This window comes from Notolepis coatsorum, assembly GCF_963971535.1.
Source record: "Notolepis coatsorum genome assembly, chromosome: 1".
Classification (NCBI taxonomy): domain Eukaryota; kingdom Metazoa; phylum Chordata; class Actinopteri; order Aulopiformes; family Paralepididae; genus Notolepis; species Notolepis coatsorum.
In genome coordinates, this window is record NC_140165.1 from 250,316,420 (window position 1) to 250,337,732 (window position 21,313).

The 21,313-nt window shown below is 44.0% G+C and overlaps 1 protein-coding gene across 3 annotated transcripts in view; it reads right to left on the minus strand.

Moving 5' to 3' along the window:
- lrch3 (leucine-rich repeats and calponin homology (CH) domain containing 3) overlaps positions 1-21,313 on the minus strand; it is a 125,211-nt gene that overhangs the window by 11,164 nt on the left and 92,734 nt on the right. For 2 of the 3 annotated variants that reach the window (XM_084331891.1, XM_084331889.1), the window contains 5 exons: positions 20,544-20,577; positions 17,474-17,587; positions 17,190-17,287; positions 8,677-8,814; positions 7,918-7,995 (listed from right to left, as the gene is read on the minus strand). In XM_084331891.1, the coding sequence (XP_084188017.1) occupies positions 7,918-7,995; positions 8,677-8,814; positions 17,190-17,287; positions 17,474-17,587; positions 20,544-20,577 (462 nt within the window). The remainder of the gene's footprint in view (positions 1-7,917; positions 7,996-8,676; positions 8,815-17,189; positions 17,288-17,473; positions 17,588-20,543; positions 20,578-21,313) is intronic. The other variant, XM_084331890.1, reaches the window with a different exon arrangement.

Consider the following 21,313-nt stretch of genomic DNA (forward strand, 5'->3'; position numbering starts at 1 on the left):
ATCAGAAACGACGTCCCCCGCCCCCCCCCCCCTTTCCTTTTTTTTTTATCTACTTTTTCTCACCGTTTTTCTATTTTTCTCCCGTCCCCAATTTCGTATTCTCCAATTCTACCCTCCCCTGTCTCGAACGATGTTAGGCCATGCCTCCCACAAGCCGGCTGCAATGTGGACAAAGCCTTGCATCACGTGTCCCCTCCGGTACTCGAGGAGGCAGCCGTCGCATCTTTTCACCTGCACAGCGCGATCTCTCAGCGGCGAGGGTCTGCGTGGGAGGGACACGCCACCCTCGTCGCTTCCTGATTCTACTGCGCAGGCGCACCAACCGACCTGTAGGAGTCGCTGTCCACAACGTCCGATCCCCACTCACCAGCTTCCCACCCCCTAATACTGCCAATTGTATTAGTATGAACGACCAGCCAAGCTGGTAGCAAACCCAGCATCTCCTGCATTGGTGGCGAGCGCCTTGCCCACTGCGTCACCTAGCCTTGAATTGTTATCATTATTGTTATTGTATTGTGTTGCGTCTGTTACATGTAAAAAAAAATATTAAGAAATTTGATCACAAAAAAAAGATAGCTTGTATATTCTGCATTTTAACACAGGCTTCAATAGAACTGACACCAAAGTCTGACAGCAAGCAGAGCTGGTATTCTGACGTCATGATGACCATTCCTTCTTTCATAGTTTCCTTGGTTCTGACATCATGACCCTTCCTTCTTTTATAGTTTCCTTGCAGATATGCAACAATGAACTCCATGACATCACCATGACATCTCCATGACATCACCATGACATCACCATGGTGCGATACCAAACATTCTTAAAAACTTGCCGGCACAGAAGCAGCAGTTGCTTAGCAACGGCCAGGGAGCAGGACATGGTGACCGCTCCATCTGTGTCTCTCTCCCTGGTCTGATACTTAATACAAGATACAAGACGCAGGTCCACAGGGGAGGAGCCTAACCGTACTGTCACTCAGAGCAGAGACGCAGGGTCACAGGGGAGGAGCCTAACCGTACTGTCACTCAGAGCAGAGAGACGCAGGGTCACAGGGGAGGAGCCTAACCGTACTGTCACTCAGAGCAGAGAGACGCAGGGTCACAGGGGAGGAGCCTAACCGTACTGTCACTCAGAGCAGAGAGACGCAGGGTCACAGGGGAGGAGCCTAACCATACTGTCACTCAGAGCAGAGAGAGACGCAGGGTCACAGGGGAGGAGCCTAACCATACTGTCACTCAGAGCAGAGAGAGACGCAGGGTCACAGGGGAGGAGCCTAACCATACTGTCACTCAGAGCAGAGAGAGACGCAGGGTCACAGGGGAGGAGCCTAACCATACTGTCACTCAGAGCAGAGAGACGCAGGGTCACAGGGGAGGAGCCTAACCGTACTGTCACTCAGAGCAGAGAGAGACGCAGGGTCACAGGGGAGGAGCCTAACGATACTGTCACTCAGAGCAGAGAGACGCAGGGTCACAGGGGAGGAGCCTAACCGTACTGTCACTCAGAGCAGAGAGACGCAGGGTCACAGGGGAGGAGCCTAACCGTACTGTCACTCAGAGCAGAGAGACGCAGGGTCACAGGGGAGGAGCCTACATGACAGTGAGGAGCAGCACCGTACCGTCACACTCTTCATCTTCTCGTTTCCGACTGATGATGATCCATTCAGCCGTATAGTTTGCTACACCGTGTGCAGAAGAGCCAGAGGAAGCACGGGGCAGAGAAGAGCTCCTCACGGGGAGATGTGCAGGGTGGTAAAACAAACACACACTCACAGGCAGACAGACGTAAGACGAACGTAAGGCACACGGGGAGCTTGAGCAGAAACACAGCCTTGTGGCGAAGAACCATACAAGCACTTCCGGTTAGAACACCCTCTAAACCAGTGGTTCTCAAAGCACTTCCTGTTAAAACACCCTCTAAACCAGTGGTTCTCAAAGCACTTCCTGTTAGAACACCCTCTAAACCAGTGGTTCTCAAAGCACTTCCTGTTAGAACACCCTCTAAACCAGTGGTTCTCAAAGCACTTCCTGTTAAAACACCCTCTAAACCAGTGGTTCTCAAAGCACTTCCTGTTAGAACACCCTCTAAACCAGTGGTTCTCAAAGCACTTCCTGTTAGAACACCCTCTAAACCAGTGGTTCTCAAAAGCACTTCCTGTTAGAACACCCTCTAAACCAGTGGTTCTCAAAGCACTTCCTGTTAGAACACCCTCTAAACCAGTGGTTCTCAAAGCACTTCCTGTTAGAACACCCTCTAAACCAGTGGTTCTCAAAGCGGGGTGCCCCAGGGGTCCTTGAGAGGGTTCCAGAGGGAATAGTTTAATTTCATTCATTTTAATGTGAAGTTAGTCCAATGAGAGAAGACTGTGATCATAGGTTCCAGTCTCTCCTCTGTTATCTCCTCACCTACACTATAGACAGTTATGGAATTCTGGAATAATTCATATCCAACTACAAATATTTACCTATTACATGTGTATTTGGGGGGGGTCCTCGACACAAACGCTTGAGAACCACTGATCTAAAGACTGTAAGATGGCAGGCAGCGCTGTGTAAATGTATTGTTGAAGACAGGACAGGTTGTGTTCCTTTGAGCCAGGCATCATATATACATAAACAACCATACGCTGGCTGTTCACAGATGGTTCTGGTTCTGTTATGGCTCATGTGGCTCTTCGTTCAAAAGGAGCGCTTAGGGGCAACGACACTAAGTTTCACTTCCTGCATCTAAACTAGAATTATAAGACCAGGATTAGTCAGGGTCGTCACGAAACCCTTTAAAAATGGCTTCTCCTCGACGAATCACATTGTAGGAAGTAGTGTCGTCTAGCGTGCTGGTGTCCCGTCCTCCACTGAGTCACATCAGACCCGATATTTGATGTTGAATTGTAACTTTGTCCGGCGTCTACCGATGTCTTTGTCTTGCATAGAGGACCGTGTTGGAAACAAGCGCTTTATAAAACATTCACACGCTAATCCTCCGAGTGAGACCTGTATCCTGGGAGATTTCTTTCGTCAACGCTTGACCAAGCCAAGCCAGGTCAAAACTCTGCTTCCTGTCTGGAACTGTGATCGTTGCCGGGGCAACGTCAGCTTTATCGAAGAAAAAATGAAACTCCTTCGCGCTTCTGCTCCAGCGTCTGATGACGAAGAAGAGCCGCTGAGCTTGGAACGTTCTCCAGTAAACAAGCTCTCCAGTTCACACTCTTAGGCATCAGATTCCTAGCCTGGTATCAGCCCGATATCCGACACCAGTATCGGTATTGTTGCATATTCTTCTTAGAACCGGGAAAGTAGCGACTACTATCAAATCAAACTACATGGTGTTTTAACAGACAGGCGGAAACACAGTCAAGAGTGGCTTCTCTCTCTTTAAAGCAGAGTTCTGTTGAGTTTTGTGCTTTTTCTATTGGATTCACCCGTTCATCTTCAAACTGGGATCTGGTTGATACTGGGATCTGGTTGATACTGGGATCTGGTTGATACTGGGATCTAGTTGATACTGTGATCCACCAGTCTTATGATAGGTAGTGATCTAGTAGATTGGTAGTGATCCTGGCTGTGACTTCATGTATTATAGTATTCTGTGTACCAGGGATATTCATATGTGTGTTTTTGACTGTTTTCACTTCATATTATGTTACAATCAATGCATGCACTTAAAGCCTGGTGTGTGGGTCGACTTTCACCCAGTATGAGAACAGAACCAGTGTGTGATCTGTAGTCCTGACTGGTAATGAGACCAGTTAGTCTCTTATGATGTGCATATGTTGTGTGTGTGTTGGTTAGTCTTACGTTTTGGTTATGTTGTGTGTATGTTATTAGTCTTATATGTTTTATCTTGTAAATGGGTGAATCTTATATCTTATCTTCTGATTATGTTCTGTGTGTACCGTTTAGTCTTATATGTTTTATGTTAGTCTTATATCTTCTGATTATGTTCTGTGTGTACAGTTTAGTCTTATATGTTTTATGTTAGTCTTATATCTTCTGATTATGTTCTGTGTGTACCGTTTAGTCTTATATGTTTTATGTTAGTCTTATATCTTCTGATTATGTTCTGTGTGTACTAGGGCTGGGCGATATGGCCTAAATATGATATCACGATATTTTCTGACCTTTCGGCGATACACGATACACATCACGATGTTTTTCTTTTTTACCCCAAACAATTCATTATGAGGCTTACCAAGACAGTATTTGAGTTTGCAAGCTAACATTAAAGACAAAATAAAATACCCATGCATTTAGCATTTTTATATTAGATTTAGATTATTAGATTATATATTGCATATGAGATATTATATGATTTAGATATGAAATATGATGAATTGAAAATGGGGGACCCTGATGTAAACAAGACTAAAGTCTTTCTCTGGTCTGCATCCCCTTAACAATTGTATGTATTGAGCTGTACTGTACCCATTCTGCAATATGTAAAAGTTTTAAATCGATCAATCAATAAATAAATAAATAAATAGCATTTTAGCATTTTTATGAAACTACTATATATGTATGTCTCTAAATGTTTTGATGAATTGAAAATGGAGGACCCTTATGTAAAAAAGCCGAAAGTCTTTTTCTGGTCTTCATCCTCCTGTACTGTATTGTACCCATTCTGCAACCTTTTAATACAGTTTTCATTCATTCATTCTGACGGAAACATAATCATTTTGATTGACAGTCGAGTCTGCCAATGACGTCACACCGCTTGCACCCGCCCTGCTGTTCTTAGCACCAATCGGCAAGCGTTATTAGTTTTTGACTTCCTGAATGTCCTGTGTGCTGAACATCAACAAAGCTACTAACGTTAGCTCCCCGCGGCCGTCGAGTAGGAGACCAGTGCTTCACAGGATGACTAAATGAGGCATAATGATTTTACTACAACGAATGTTATAATAAAAGCCTTTCCATACATCTGTCTGATTGAAAACTTTATTAACAGACCGCGGAATGGGCATATCTCAGCACAGGCTGAGATATGAACGAGTAACGTGTGGACAGATTGACGCGACACAATCCTCTTGGGCAAAACATCGCGATATCCACGATACGTTGAAAAAGTGTATCGTTAATGAACTGTACCCGATATTTATATAATATCGTCATATCGCCCAGCCCTAGTGTGTACCGTTTAGTCTTATATGTTTTATGTTAGTCTTATATCTTCTGATTATGTTCTGTGTGTACAGTTTAGTCTTATGTTTTATGTTAGTCTTATATCTTCTGGTTATGTTGTGTGTGTGATGGACATTGTTTAATCTTAAAGACTATAAGTGCTGAGCAGCCATTTTAAGTAGCAGTGTGACAATACAGTCCATCTGCAGTTGGATATAGATGTGAACGTCTACAGTCGACCTACAGTGTCATGATGTGTTACTGTAAGCAGTAGGGAGGATGTGTCCCTCTGTAGGAACACAGATTATACACAGGAGTCCAGTTCTGCCATCAGGGATGTGAAGTCAACTCCTCGACCCCTGAGAGCGGGAGTCAACTCCTGGTGATTGATTGAGAGTTGAAATGAGACAAGAGTCAACTACGACGTATTTAAATCCAGTCTCAATCTAAAGCTGATCTAGCTGGTTCATAACGCTAGATAAGGTAATAAGGAGGAGAGGAAGGCCTCTGCATATGAACCAACGACAGAGTCAGCGGCCAATCGTTTGGCTTCCGTTCTGTTCCGTTCGGTGGTGAGGAGTAGATTCCTTTCGAGCAAGAGTTACTGTAGGAGTCAAGTCAGGAGTCAAGAGACAAAATCCCGGAGTCGAGCATCACATTCTGTCATCCTGACAGTGCAGTTCAGAGGCGCGGTGACAGGTGGCAGTAGATAGCACACAACACGGACATGATTGACAGGTAGAACAGGGTGAAGCCGGCCAACTGGGCAGAGGGGGAGGAGCCAAGAAGGGAAGGGGCCGTGGAGAGCAACACGCCTACTGTCCCATAAACCCCGCCTCCTCCGTCCAGAACCTCCCCCACTGAGCACAAACTCTCCTGGGTGTGTGTGTGTGTGTAGGTGTGTGTGTGTGTGTGTGTGTGTGTGTGTTGGTGTGCGTGTGTAGGTGTGTGTGTGTGTGTGTGTGTTTGTGTGTAGGTGTGCGTGTGTGTGTTTGTGTGTAGGTGTGTGTGTGTGTGTGTGTGTGTGTGTGTGTGTGTGTGTGTGTGTGTTTGGGGGTTGAGATGGAAAGGGAAAAGGAGAGAGAAGGTAAACAGGGTGAAAACAGACAAGATTAAACAAAAGAAGGATTTGTGACACAAAATGGATGGAAGATGAGTTTGAGCCAAAAGGAGGGCGAGAGAGAGAGATAGAGAGAGAAAAAGAGAAAGTGCACTCGTTAGTGGCAGACGAGCAGCTTAACATGTAGTCACCAGTGGCTCTACAGACGAGCACTGGGGATACAACATAGGGCTGGGCGATATGGCCAAAAATGATCGCGATAACGATATTGATAACAATAAAAAATGTTTATTTTGCAGCAATTCTTTGTCGTTGCTGCCATCTTTAGTGTTACATCCCCTCACACTCCAGTTCTCAGGCTGCAGCTGGTTTGAAAGCGAAAGTAAACCGGCTTCTCTGCTGGCTGTGGCTCCAGGGGAGTTGAACAGTTCTGGCTCTGCTAGTTTATTTTCTATCTTTTGGTGCTTTTTTGGTGGACAAACCACCGCACATGTGCACTGTGACTCGTGACTGGAGACTAGCTCTGCTAGCACACATAGCCTACTGTGTACAGACGGTTTCAAACTGTATTTTAAATTAGAAAGCAAACAAAATAAAAGAGAAAAATACATCTCAATTTGGTCAGTATTGTCATTTGGACAAGCAAAGCCATTACTTTTAAGTTGCAGGCAAGTCTGTCCACTGTCTCTGGTTTTAAAACTGCCCTGTTGCAGGTCAGAAAAAAAAAAAAAAAAAAAATTTCCCCCCGATATCGATTATTAAAATATATCGCGATAATTATCGTTATCGTTATATCGCCCAGCCCTAATACAACACACATGGCTTTGGATTCCTACACAAAACAAGTTGTATCCAAGCAGCCAATCCAGGAACGTGATGATGCTCTATAGACCCTTCTGACTGTCTGTAAACCCTGAGGAACCAGAGTCTCTCTCCATGGTCATAACCAGGGTCTAGGAACTAGTGAGGTCCAGAGTCTCTCTCCATGGTCATAACCAGGGTCTAGGAACTAGTGAGGTCCAGAGTCTCTCTCCATGGTCATAACCAGGGTCTAGGAACTAGTGAGGTCCAGAGTCTCTCTCCATGGTCATAACCAGGGTCTAGGAACTAGTGAGGTCCAGAGTCTCTCTCCATGGTCATAACCAGGGTCTAGGAACTAGTGCGGTCCAGATTCTCTCTCCATGGTCATAAGTTCATAACTAGGGTCTAGGAACTAGTGCGGTCCAGAGTCTCTCTCCATGGTCATAACCAGGGTCTAGGAACTAGTGAGGTCCAGAGTCTCGCTCTTCATCAAGCACAACATATTCACTTTCTGGGATGAGCAAAGTTGAAAGCAAAATGACACAATGAACCTTCTTACTGTCTTTTACTATTATGTACTATGCTACTATGTCTAATACTATCTATTATGTACTATGCTACTATGTCTAATAATATCTATTATGTACTATGCTACTATGTCTAATACTATCTATTATGTACTATGCTCATAATACTATCTATTATGTACTATGCTACTATGTCTATACTACTATCTATTATGTACTATTCTACTGTCTATACTACTATATTATGTACTATGCTACTATGTCTATACTACTATGTACTATGTCTATACTACTATCTACTATGTCTATACTACTATGTACTATGTCTATACTACTATGTACTATGTCTATCTACTATGTACTATGTCTATACTACTATGGGAGGTAGTTAATCTCTGAGGACGTAGCCTACCTGGGGCACACCGATCCTACGACACGCCTCCAGGAAGTTCTCCACATTCCGTCGACACTTGGCCATCGTCAGTTTGGGCTAGGAGAGAGGAGAGAGAGGAGAGAGGAGAGAGGAGAGAGGAGAGAGAGAGGAGAGAGGGGAGAGGGGAGAGGGGAGAGAGGAGAGAGGAGAGAGGAGAGAGGAGAGAGGAGAGAGGAGAGAGGGGAGAGGGGAGAGGAGAGAGAAGGGGGGAGAGGAGAGAGAGGAGAGGGGAGAGGGGAGAGGAGAGAGGAGATAGGGGAGAGGGGAGAGAGGGAAGAGGAGAGAGAAGGGGGGAGAGGAGAGAGGAGAGGGGAGAGAGGAGAGGAGAGGGGAGAGGAGAGAGAATAGGGGAGAGAGGAAAGAGGAGAAGATAGAGAGGAGAGAGAGGGGAGAGGAGAGAGGGGAGAGGAGAACTCAGGAGTCGTCACTGATAACCGTTTGTTCTGCACTCAAACTCAAATCTGTGTCAATATGGTTGTCATCAACAGTTACAGAGGATGCTGGGAGAGCCAATCCAACAGAGAGCCAACCCTCAGCAGTTTTCATCTTCAGAAATAGCATCCTAGGACTGACATTTATATTTTATGATGTTTATTTGGTCTTACAGATTAATTGAATGTAGAAGAGAAAAATAACATTAAAACTACTACAAAACAGTCACAGTTCCCAGTCCTACCACCTTCTACTACTGCTGTGTAATGACTACAAACCAGTCACAGTTCCCAGTTATATACTCACCACAGCGGGGGAGGGGACATGAATGCTGGGCACAGAGCGCGGTCGCACGTGATTGGCCAGATGGCACAGCACCACCCCGTCCGTCAGAGCTGCTCCCAGGTCGCTAGGCAACGAAACTTTGAGCCGCGCCTCGATGTTCTACAGACAGACAGACAGACAGACAGGCAGCCAGGAAAATAGGTAGACAGGCATACAGACAGGCAGGCAGACAGACAGGTAGATAGGTAGGCAGACAGACAGACACGCAGGCAGACAGAAGACAGACAGACATACAGGTAGGCAGACAGAAGACAGACAGACAGCCAGGAAGATAGGTAGACAGGCATACAGACAGGCAGGCAGACAGACAGGTAGATAGGTAGGCAGACAGACAGACACGCAGGCAGACAGAAGACAGACAGACATACAGGTAGGCAGACAGAAGACAGACAGACAGCCAGGAAGATAGGTAGACAGGCATACAGGCAGACAGACAGACAGACAGACAGACAGACAGACAGACAGACAGACAGACAGACAGACAGACAGTTGAAGCAAGAGAACAATAATGATAGTTGAGTGATATAAACATCAAAACCAACATATCAAACTGAAGACTTTGAAGTGAGGGGCTGATTAGCATCAAGTAAAATGTACAGAGAGCGTTGCTCATAAAATGTAAAACAAAAACAGGCAGCATCGCTAATTATAGTCTGCGATCAAACTCCATTTCCACTTTAAACTAGACACTTAGCAATTGTTTAGAGCCATTAGTGTTTTGTGTCCGTTTCAGGGTCTCTCAGCAGGCTAGACGAGGGATGCTCTGACACCAACACTGACTGGGAGGACAGCAGGCCAGTAGCAGGATGCAGGCCGTGACAGACATGGAAAAAGGCCTGTCTCAGAACAGACCCATGGAGTCTCCGGAGATGAATGATCTCCAGGAGTCTGTTCAGCAGGATGACTGGATCAGTACTTTGAGGTTTGAGGGCTGGGCCACATGGAAAAAATCAAATCTCTGGTTTTGACGGTATTTCGTTTTTTTCCAGTATAAATTATGATGCGATATGTTTTTTTTTACGCCATTCATCTTGTAATACAGTTGTCATGGTGCTATTTCATTCAAAATGGTCTGTTTTCTTAAAACCTTTTTATGTAATGCTGCAAGGAACAATTGTTTGATTAACTTGAAAATATAGCGTATGCATATATATATAATATCTATACATATGTGTTTTTATATACATGAGGTTAAAACACATATATTAGGGGTGTAACGGTACACAAAAACCACGGTTCGGTACGTACCTCGGTTTTGAAGTTAAGGTTCGGTACGGGTTTTCGGTACAGTGGGGGAACATTTCTTTCCATGTTCCACTCAGGGGCGATGTAGTGTGCAGTAACTGTAATTGTACTTGTAGGGCTGTCAACGAATATGCTATATTGAAATTAATAATAGACTTGTAAAAATAAAAAAAATTATTATATTAGATTGTGAAAAAAAACAGCCCCTGGTGGGCGGTCGTTCTTTTAGTGGTTAACATACCATTGTGTTGGTTTGTTACAAAGCCGTACTGAACCTATGGTCCAGTACTGAAACGGTTCGGTACGGATAGTCGGATACGTGTACCTTTACACTATGTGTGTTTTTAACCTCATGTATATATCGTGGATGAGGGTATAGCAGAAATAAATAAATTGTTGTACACCGTTGTCCTGACCTGGATGTAAATACCCTCAAATGAAAGCTGAAAGTCTGCACTTAAAAGCACACCTTGACCTGCACATTGGGGATACACCTCCCAGCCATACTTGGTATCAGCTGATACTTTGTGCTCAGCATCAGTATCGGTATCATTAGCAGATAAGTGTCATTGGAGCATCCCAGCTCTAACCGCGAGGAGATACTGTTTCAACAGGGTCTACGGTATAGCCCTTTACAGTAGACCTGCGTTGCTATGGGAACAGCTTGGGCTCAAGTGTATTTCCTGCCAGCTGTAGATAGGAAATAGACTGTTAGAATGTTGCTCTATAATAACTCTCACATGCATGTATGAAGAGCACCAGTCACTTCATTAAAGGTACAATCTGTAAAAGAGCCCCCACTTGGTATTGCACTTTGTTTACATCTTTTTGTCTTGGTCTGACGTGTGGGGATGGGGGGGTTGCTACTGCAGGCCACACCTCAGGCTCTGCCAAGAGAGGTCTGGAGAAATCCACACTATTAGAACTTATTAAACTCGCACATCAGACCAAAAAGAATAAAATTCGCCTTTCGCCTAGGGGGTCACCGTCCGACGGCATTACAGATTGTACCTTTAAGGCCTTGTTTCTTTAACTCCAGGGCTGACACTCGGCAGGTCGTGGGGGCTGAATTCTACCGCTTTTTTGAAGACTTTAACCCTTTCACTACCACACTACAGACGGTTAACCTTCTGTCGTGTGGTAGTGAAAGGGGTAACCCTTTGTCACATGGCAGTGAAAGGGTTAACCTTCTGAATTGTCACGGTGAAAGGGTTAACCCTTTGGTAGTGTGGTAGTGAAAGGGTTAACGTTTACATTTTTGATCATGCAAATAATAAGAGATGAGAGAACGTGTGGATGGAGCCGCAGCCTGAAGGCAACATGTTGAATCAATAATAATAATAATAATCAATAATCAGCACAGTGGACGGTTATGGAAGAAGAAATGTACGCTGCTGATTCACCTGCTCAGTCGCTCCATTAGTTCTGCACACAGCGTCAATAAAAACATACAATCACAAACAATTCAGACCGCAACAAGAGACAGTGGCACAACAGACATGTATGTGTTCAAGTCAACGTCTGGGAGAACATCACGGCTGGTACTTGATATATACAGAGGAAGCCACGCAAGAATTGAAGGAGCGCGCCAACATTATGGGAAAATAAAATACGCTTACCGTTTTCTCCGGAGTCAGACGAGAAGCTGTCTGGCTGCAAGCTAGCCTAGCTTAGCACAAATGAACGGAAGCGGATATTGGCCAAAAACACCTCCACTGGAGTTTTAAGCTAGGCTAAACTGATCCGTATCCGCTTCTATTAATTTGTGCTAAGCTAGGCTAGCTTGCAGCCAGATAGCTCTCTACTGAACACAGAGAGGAAATACCGTAATTGCCGGACTATAAGCCGCACCTTTTTACCCATGTTTTGAACCCTGCGGCTTATACAACGATGCGGCTAATCTATGGATTTTTACAGCGAACGGCCACCAGGGGCGCTCTCACAGGTGTCTAGTGGACACCTGCGGCTTGTATATGTACACATTTATTTATAATCCGGCAATTACGGTAGGTATCTATCTTCTTGTCTAACTATGGAGAAGATGGTAAGCGTATTTCCCATAATGTTGGCCTGTTCCTTTAAGAAGAATGATCAACTTTCACCCAGGATTTTTTTTAATTAAATAACAGAATGGATTTTAAGTAAGACGTTTTTGTATGGGCTTCATGGACATGAAAAGTACACAGTACATATATACTACGTTGAGAAGTAAAATATTTTTTATTTTATTTTATTATTATTTCTATTTGATAAATACACGCACACACACATAGGACCAGGTATCGAAATGTGATACTTTCATGGTATTGATCGATTGATCAATACAATAGAGTATAAAAAAATGCTGTGTCGTTCAATTCCAAATTCCCACCCCCAAGTAGTAGTAGCCAGGGGAGGAAACTAACTTTTTGGCTTACCAGCCAACTGGCGAGTATCTGATTTTTTTTACCAGACAAACAGATTTTTTACCAGCCAAAAAAAATCGCTAATTGTGATAATTACTTCTTTGTATGTCTTCGTCTAAATTGATTTTCAATCATAGTAATAATCACACCGTGTCTCTACTCTTTAAAATATTTATTAGCATAAAACATTAATAACAGTCTCTACTCTTCACAATATTAGCATAACACATATTAACATGAAAGAGGGATCTATTCTGGACTGGGTTGGGCTGAACTGGGCAGTGAAAGATGCTGGGTTGGACTGGGTTGGGCAGTGAAAGAAAAAAACCGAAGTATGTTGTGAATTGTATAGATAGATAGATGTGAAATGTATAGATGTAGCAGTACTGTCTATCTGTATGTCGTGTATGTCATATGTTATGATGAATTGAAAATGGGGGACCCTGATGTAAACAAGACGAAAGTCTTTCTCTCGTCTGCATCCCCTTAACAATTGTGTGTATTGAGCCGTACTGTATTGTACCCATTCTGCAATCTGTTAATAAAGTTTTCAATCAGTCAATCAAGTTAACTTTGAACCTCGGTTGTCAAGCCACGTCAATGTTGTGTATGCATCCGAGTGTTCACTGTGCCTTTAAGACGGCACGGTGGCCTTACGACAGTGCTGTGAATGAAGTACCGTCAAGTGTTGTGGTAACGTCAGTTGGGTTGGTCTGCTGTTGTGCACTGGTTGAGCTAGCCCCTTTCGTGACTGCGATGTGCAAGCCAGGGGCTTTTGAGCATGAAATAAAATGTCTAACCCTTACGTCGTAGTCCGGTGCGCAATAGACTAACATACACCTCTGTAATTTAAATGTGTCCTTGCCTTGGACTCGAGAGTTGTACTAGGGTTGGATGCAGTTCCCCGTTGCTCAGTCTGTCTGTTTTCCATCTTCTGTGTTTAACGTTATCTGTTTGCGAGTGCTTCCTTGACTGATGGCCAGTACCACAGGACTTTTATTCAACATTCTATATTTCCGCGGGTTGGCCAGTACTGCAGGAACTTTTATTAAACATTATATATGTCCGCGGGTTGGCCAGTACTGCAGGAACTTTTATTAAACATTATATATGTCCGCGGGTTGGCCAGTACTGCGGGAACTTTTATTAAACATTATATATGTCCGCGGGTTGGCCAGTACTGCGGGAACTTTTATTAAACATTATATATGTCCGCGGGTTGGCCAGTACTGCGGGAACTTTTATTAAACATTATATATGTCCGCGGGTTGGCCAGTACTGCAGGAACTTTTATTAAACATTATATATGTCCGCGGGTCTTGTGCAGTGCTCTCGTGGCACTGTCAACTCGCCAGACTGGCGAGTGGTCTTCATGAATCACTCGCCAAACGTAAAAAATACTCGCATTTGGCGAGTAAAGTGGCCTAATTTCCTCCCCTGGTAGTAGCGTCAGTGAGCCAATAAGCATGCTTGTTCCAAGATATAAAGCTGCTTGGTGATTGGGCTGTTTCTTCTGTTCAACCAATCTAAAATGCAACAAAGCCTCTGATTGGCTCATACAGCCAGAAATAAAGTAAGAGATGCGAGAATTATTTATTCAATTTATTTTGCATTTATTTTACATTTCTTTGACTTTATGGTGTTTTGTTCTTGACTTATTGTGATGTTTCTTCTTGACTTGTTTAAAGAAGACGTGTCCGGCCCATGGGGACATTAACGTGTCGAGCCTTACAAATACATTTGATTTGATTTTATTTGAATTAAGAAAACAATTCCTTTCTTGTACGGTCTGAATATACCTAGGGATGCCCCCCGGACCCCGGTTTTAAACGGGAACCGGTACTATATTAGAAAATACCGGAGTATTTATAAGCTCCGACGTCCTCGGTACTGCTATCGATACTCTAGAGAAATTATTATTATTATTATTATTATTATTATTATTATTTAAAAGTTGCAAACGATCTATCCTCTCTCTGTCTCTGCACGAGAAGCGAGCCACAGCGAGTCATTATTACACACACTCCTCGCGAGTCGCTCGCTAGTAGTGCTACATACGGGTACTCCTTAATGAAAGTTCTCCGTGCTGAAGCGCGCTGCACACAGACACAGACAGCTCTGAGTCTGCATGCACCGTGACTCGTGATGGCGGATAGAGCGAAGCGTTCTAAAGAAAGTATGGATATACAACGCACGTTGCCACAAGTGCAACAAAACATTTGCCAGTAAGGGTGGCAATACGAGCAATTTATCAAAACATCTGTTGGCAAAACATGATATTAGTGTGCAGAAATGCGCGTATTCGACTGCCTTGCGCGCAGTGTTCCATCTGCATCCACGTCCACTGCCGCCGGTAAGCCAAGATACGGAGTTTCCTAGGCTAATAATGAATTATTATTACAAATAGGCTAATAAACAAAATAATTGTTTAGCTACAAATACTATCTAAACTTTTTATAGATCGTCAAGCTGAGGCGTCAGCCACCAATGTGTCCCAGGCCAGTGAGCCCAGGGCCACCACACATCTTCCCTCTACCTCCCTCCACCACCCAAAGTCCTTTCACCCTAGCAGCTAGAGGAAGGATGACAGAGGATAGGGTGAACGAGTGTCACAGTTGTTAGCCTTTTGCATTTGTTGTTTATTATAAAAAGTCTATAATTCAGAGTCAGACACATTTAAAACATTGTTGCTGCTGTTGCTGAAGAAATTATATTCATTTATTATATTTATTTATAAAGTTATATAAAAGAACATTGCTGCTGCTGTTGCTGAAGAAATTATATTTATTTATAATACTTATTTATAAAGTTGTATTTATAAATAATAAAGCAATGTTGATTCTGTTCTTAATTAATTGTCTTTTTTTCTTGCAAAAAAAGAACCAAAAAGAACCGATAAGAGTATCGATAAAGTACCGAACCGTTAAGCAGTATCGATAAGAGTAGTAGTATCGATAAAATCCTAACGATACCCATCCCTAAATATACCTGCATACTATCCTTCTATATACCTACTTATACACCTGCACATAACCCATATAACTCTGTATAATAGTATGTACAATAATGCTGTATATACCGTATATATATATATTTATTCTTACTGTATATATATATATAAATCTGTCTGTACATACCTGCATATAATCCTTTTTACATATCTGTAGATACTATATCTATATCTGTACATATCCCTTACCTACTCTTAATAGTTATGCTGCTGGCCAGTATGACTTACTACCATACCTGTATCACTGTACATATTAATACTATAACTCTGTAGGCCTACATCTGATTAGCACTATTACTCAGTAGTACTAATTTATATATTTTATACCCAGTTTAATCACCTGTACATTGTATATTACTGTCACACTTTACCGTTACATTTGCACTCTGGTTGGATGCCAAACTTCTTTTCGTTGTACTGTACTTGTGCTGTATGGTGACAATACATTTGAATCTAATGCACATAACCCAGCAAAGTAACACACACACGCACACACGCGCACGCACACGCACACACACACACACACACACACAAGCGTTTCCGTTAGCCGGTAATTACCGGTATTTGACCGGCAAAATATGTTGAAGTCAGAATATTTAAATATCTCCGGTCTTAATGTCCGGTGAAAATAATTCCTCTAAGCACAATTTTATTATTTGAATTGTATTAAAATCGGCTAAAATTAAATAGCCTATGCGAATGAACGAAACAATAATTCCATTTTCAGTTTCATTGTTGCTTCACTCTGATAGGATGGCGCCGCTCAGATGTGAAACTTATTTTTCTTTTTTTTTGAGCCTGCGCGCTCTGGCCACCATAACGACAAACAGGTATACGAGGAAGAGAGAGAGATGGCGAAACAAGCTAAGCTTAGTAAATATTTCATGAAACCAAGCACAAGCAGGTCTAATAATGACAACGAAGATGAGTCTTCTGAACTTGAAGTCACAGAGACCGCTGACGCTGATGCCGTGGTGGCTCCCGCGGGAAAGAAACAAAAATGTCGAGCGTACTTTTACTATTAATTTATTGATTGAACCACAAAGAGCATCCCCAGTCTGCTGCTACCGTTGCGAGCCTCGCATGTTCCAATGGGGATCTATTAAAGTCGAACCAGCAACTAAAGTCGCTGTTCTCGCAGCCGTCGCAGGTACAAAACGGATAGGCACAACGAGAGACGGGGTGAGTGACTAGTGTTGACTGCAACTGTTGGTTGACTGCCGTGTCACATAGTAATGCATATTATAATATTGATTATAACTAAATGTAGGCTATAACCTATAATGAAATTAACAAATGCGTTACACCCACGCATGTGGCTCGTCCTCTCTGCATGTGGCGACGAGCTAGCAAACGAGGCAATGTGATGATCAACTACAGTTTGCTGTGTGTGAAGTTGAACATTATGATATGTGTGACGTGTCTGATACAACGAGGTGAAGCGATGTCTACTCGAGATTCATTTGGGGGTGCGTGTGACAGCTGCTGCAGCCGCGAGCCTGCGGGGCGGGAGCTTGATGCTGGTAGCGTATCGCACTAACTTGAGAGGCGAGAGATAGTAATTTGATTCTGCAAATCAATTTCTCATTCTTCGCTTGATGTAATTAATACACATGTCCAATTATAACGGAATTCGTTAGCTCATAAACATGTGATTATAATAGACTGCTGTTTAAAACTCTGACCGGAATATCTCGAATATGTCCGGTGATAGAAATCTTGCAGGACACCCAGACCGGCACGAATATGTTCTAACGGAAACGCTGACACACACACACGTGAATGAGTCTGATGGAGGCTGCTCCTGGACTGACCTTGCGTAGTTGCTCCACCAGCTGCGCCTCCTCTCCTAGCAGGTGGGGGGGCGGGGCAGGAGCAACCTCCTCCTCTGGTTGAGAGCCCACGCCGTCTCCTGGAGGAGGGAGGGAGGGAGGGAGGGAGGGAGGGAGGGAGGGAGGGAGGGAGGGAGGGAGGGAGGGAGGGAGGGAGGGAGGGAGGGAGGGAGGGAGGGAGACCGATGGGAATACATGAGTGATTACTATAAATGACGATGTAATAGAAAACAGCCATTGAACTTGATGGAACACAGCTGTCGTACCTTTCCTCTTGTCTTCCTTCTGGCCAAGGCGGAAGAGGAAACTGTCCGGCCGCTGATTGGCTACCCTGCAGGAGGCCACGCCTCCAGGACTGGGGTAAGACGGGGATTGATTGGCTGTAGGACGAGGGGGAGTAGAGTTTAAATGAGCGTAAAGGCACAGTACTGGACAATACTGCTGTCAGTCATACTAACTACCTCAGACCAAGAACCATATAAGTCTGGTTTAAGTTTTCAGGAGAGCAATGTTTTCAAACGTTATTATCTAAAGATGGTAAGTTAGAGTGTTGTGTTCATTCATAGTTAAAGACAGTAAAGGTTGAGTACTTTATTATCTAAAGATGGTAAGTTAGTGTTGTGTTCATTCATAGTTAAAGACAATAGAGGTTGAGTACTTTATTATCTAAAGATGGTAAGTTAGTGTTGTGTTCATTCATAGTTAAAGACAATAGAGGTTGAGTACTTTATTATCTAAAGATGGTAAGTTAGTGTTGTGTTCATTCATAGTTAAAGACAATAGAGGTTGAGTACTTTATTATCTAAAGATGGTAAGTTAGTGTTGTGTTCATTCATAGTTAAAGACAATAGAGGTTGAGTACTTTATTATCTAAAGATGGTAAGTTAGTGTTGTGTTCATTCATAGTTAAAGACAATAGAGGTTGAGTACTTTATTATCTAAAGATGGTAAGTTAGAGTGTTGTGTTCATTCATAGTTAAAGACAATAGAGGTTGAGTACTTTATTATCTAAAGATGGTAAGTTAGAGTGTTGTGTTCATTCACAAGACAATAGAGGTTGAGTACTTTATTATCTAAAGATGGTAAGTTAGAGTGTTGTGTTCATTCATAGTTAAAGACAGTAGAGGTTGAGTACTTTATTATCTAAAGATGGTAAGTTAGAGTGTTGTGTTCATTCATAGTTAGAGGTTTAGTAGGTTCTTGTAATAGACAGTTTCATTGCACATTGCAGTGTCAAATTTCCCACGGGATAATAAAAGTATTTCTATTCTATTCTATTCTATAGACCACATTCACACTCCCACCACATACAAGTGATTTAGATCAACTTCACAACTGCAAATACATGGTTTGTCCAAACATTTAAAAACAAGACGTATATGGTTCTTCAGTTCAATGGTTCAATTGATAAGTGAGAAGAAAGTAATGTGAATAACAGAAGGTGCATTTAGAATTTCACCATTTAATATCATTATTTAAACAGCTGAAATAGCTTTTAGACTAAAATATAAAATACACAACCTTGTTTCTAGAGGGCTCTGGGTCTTACCTGTGGTTTGACCCTACCTTGTTCTAGAGGGCTCTGGGTCTTACCGGTGGTTTGACCCTACCTTGTTTCTAGAGGGCTCTGGGTCTTACCTGTGGTTTGACCCTACCTTGTTTCTAGAGGGCTCTGGGTCTTACCGGTGGTTTGACCCTACCTTGTTTCTAGAGGGCTCTGGGTCTTACCTGTGGTTTGACCCTACCTTGTTTCTAGAGGGCTCTGGGTCTTACCTGTGGTTTGACCCTACCTTGTTTCTAGAGGGCTCTGGGTCTTACCTGTGGTTTGACCCTACCTTGTTTCTAGAGGGCTCTGGGTCTTACCTGTGGTTTGACCCTACCTTGTTCTAGAGGGCTCTGGGTCTTACCTGTGGTTTGACCCTACCTTGTTCTAGAGGGCTCTGGGTCTTACCGGTGGTTTGACCCTACCTTGTTTCTAGAGGGCTCTGGGTCTTACCTGTGGTTTGACCCTACCTTGTTTCTAGAGGGCTCTGGGTCTTACCTGTGGTTTGACCCTACCTTGTTTCTAGAGGGCTCTGGGTCTTACCTGTGGTTTGACCCTACCTTGTTTCTAGAGGGCTCTGGGTCTTACCTGTGGTTTGACCCTACCTTGTTCTAGAGGGCTCTGGGTCTTACCTGTGGTTTGACCCTACCTTGTTTCTAGAGGGCTCTGGGTCTTACCTGTGGTTTGACCCTACCTTGTTTCTAGAGGGCTCTGGGTCTTACCGGTGGTTTGACCCTACCTTGTTTCTAGAGGGCTCTGGGTCTTACCTGTGGTTTGACCCTACCTTGTTCTAGAGGGCTCTGGGTCTTACCGGTGGTTTGACCCTACCTTGTTTCTAGAGGGCTCTGGGTCTTACCGGTGGTTTGACCCTACCTTGTTTCTAGAGGGCTCTGGGTCTTACCTGTGGTTTGACCCTACCTTGTTTCTAGAGGGCTCTGGGTCTTACCTGTGGTTTGACCCTACCTTGTTTCTAGAGGGCTCTGGGTCTTACCGGTGGTTTGACCCTACCTTGTTCTAGAGGGCTCTGGGTCTTACCGGTGGTTTGACCCTACCTTGTTCTAGAGGGCTCTGGGTCTTACCTGTGGTTTGACCCTACCTTGTTTCTAGAGGGCTCTGGGTCTTACCTGTGGTTTGACCCTACCTTGTTCTAGAGGGCTCTGGGTCTTACCTGTGGTTTGACCCTACCTTGTTTCTAGAGGGCTCTGGGTCTTACCGGTGGTTTGACCCTACCTTGTTCTAGAGGGCTCTGGGTCTTACCTGTGGTTTGACCCTACCTTGTTCTAGAGGGCTCTGGGTCTTACCTGTGGTTTGACCCTACCTTGTTTCTAGAGGGCTCTGGGTCTTACCTGTGGTTTGACCCTACCTTGTTCTAGAGGGCTCTGGGTCTTACCTGTGGTTTGACCCTACCTTGTTTCTAGAGGGCTCTGGGTCTTACCTGTGGTTTGACCCTACCTTGTTTCTAGAGGGCTCTGGGTCTTACCTGTGGTTTGACCCTACCTTGTTTCTAGAGGGCTCTGGGTCTTACCTGTGGTTTGACCCTACCTTGTTCTAGAGGGCTCTGGGTCTTACCTGTGGTTTGACCCTACCTTGTTTCTAGAGGGCTCTGGGTCTTACCTGTGGTTTGACCCTACCTTGTTTCTAGAGGGCTCTGGGTCTTACCGGTGGTTTGACCCTACCTTGTTTCTAGAGGGCTCTGGGTCTTACCGGTGGTTTGACCCTACCTTGTTTCTAGAGGGCTCTGGGTCTTACCTGTGGTTTGACCCTACCTTGTTCTAGAGGGCTCTGGGTCTTACCTGTGGGAGATAACGTGGCTCGATCCTCTCCCTGCTGAACAGATGACAAGACAAAAAAGACAGACAGATAAACAAACACGGAAGGAATAAGAGACTTGATTTGAACAGAGGGGTAAAGATGGAGAGAGAGTGGGGGGGTGAGGGGTTTCCAACACAAACACGCATGCAGGTCCGTCACCAACTACCACTCCACTGCATAGGTGACAGGTGAGGTCAGTGCTTCTCAACATGGGGTGCGGGGGCCCCACAGGGGTACGTGTATGGGGGGGGGGCCACAGAAACATTTGGGAAGTTTAATTTTACTATAATAAATGCAGTACATTTCATTCACTAAAGAGAGAAAGACTCTGATGATATGTAATGCTATCTGGAGGGTGAGAACGCTGTACTAACTGACCTGTGGTCAGAACGCTGTACTAACTGACCTGTGGTCGCTGTACTAACTGACCTGTGGTCGCTGTACTAACTGACCTGTGGTCGCTGTACTAACTGACCTGTGGTCAGAACGCTGTACTAACTGACCTGTGGTCGCTGTACTAACTGACCTGTGGTCAGAAGGCTGTACTAACTGACCTGTGGTCAGAAGGCTGTACTAACTGACCTGTGGTCGCTGTACTAACTGACCTGTGGTCAGAACGCTGTACTAACTGACCTGTGGTCAGAACGCTGTACTAACTGACCTGTGGTCAGAACGCTGTACTAACTGACCTGTGGTCAGAACGCTGTACTAACTGACCTGTGGTCAGAACGCTGTACTAACTGACCTGTGG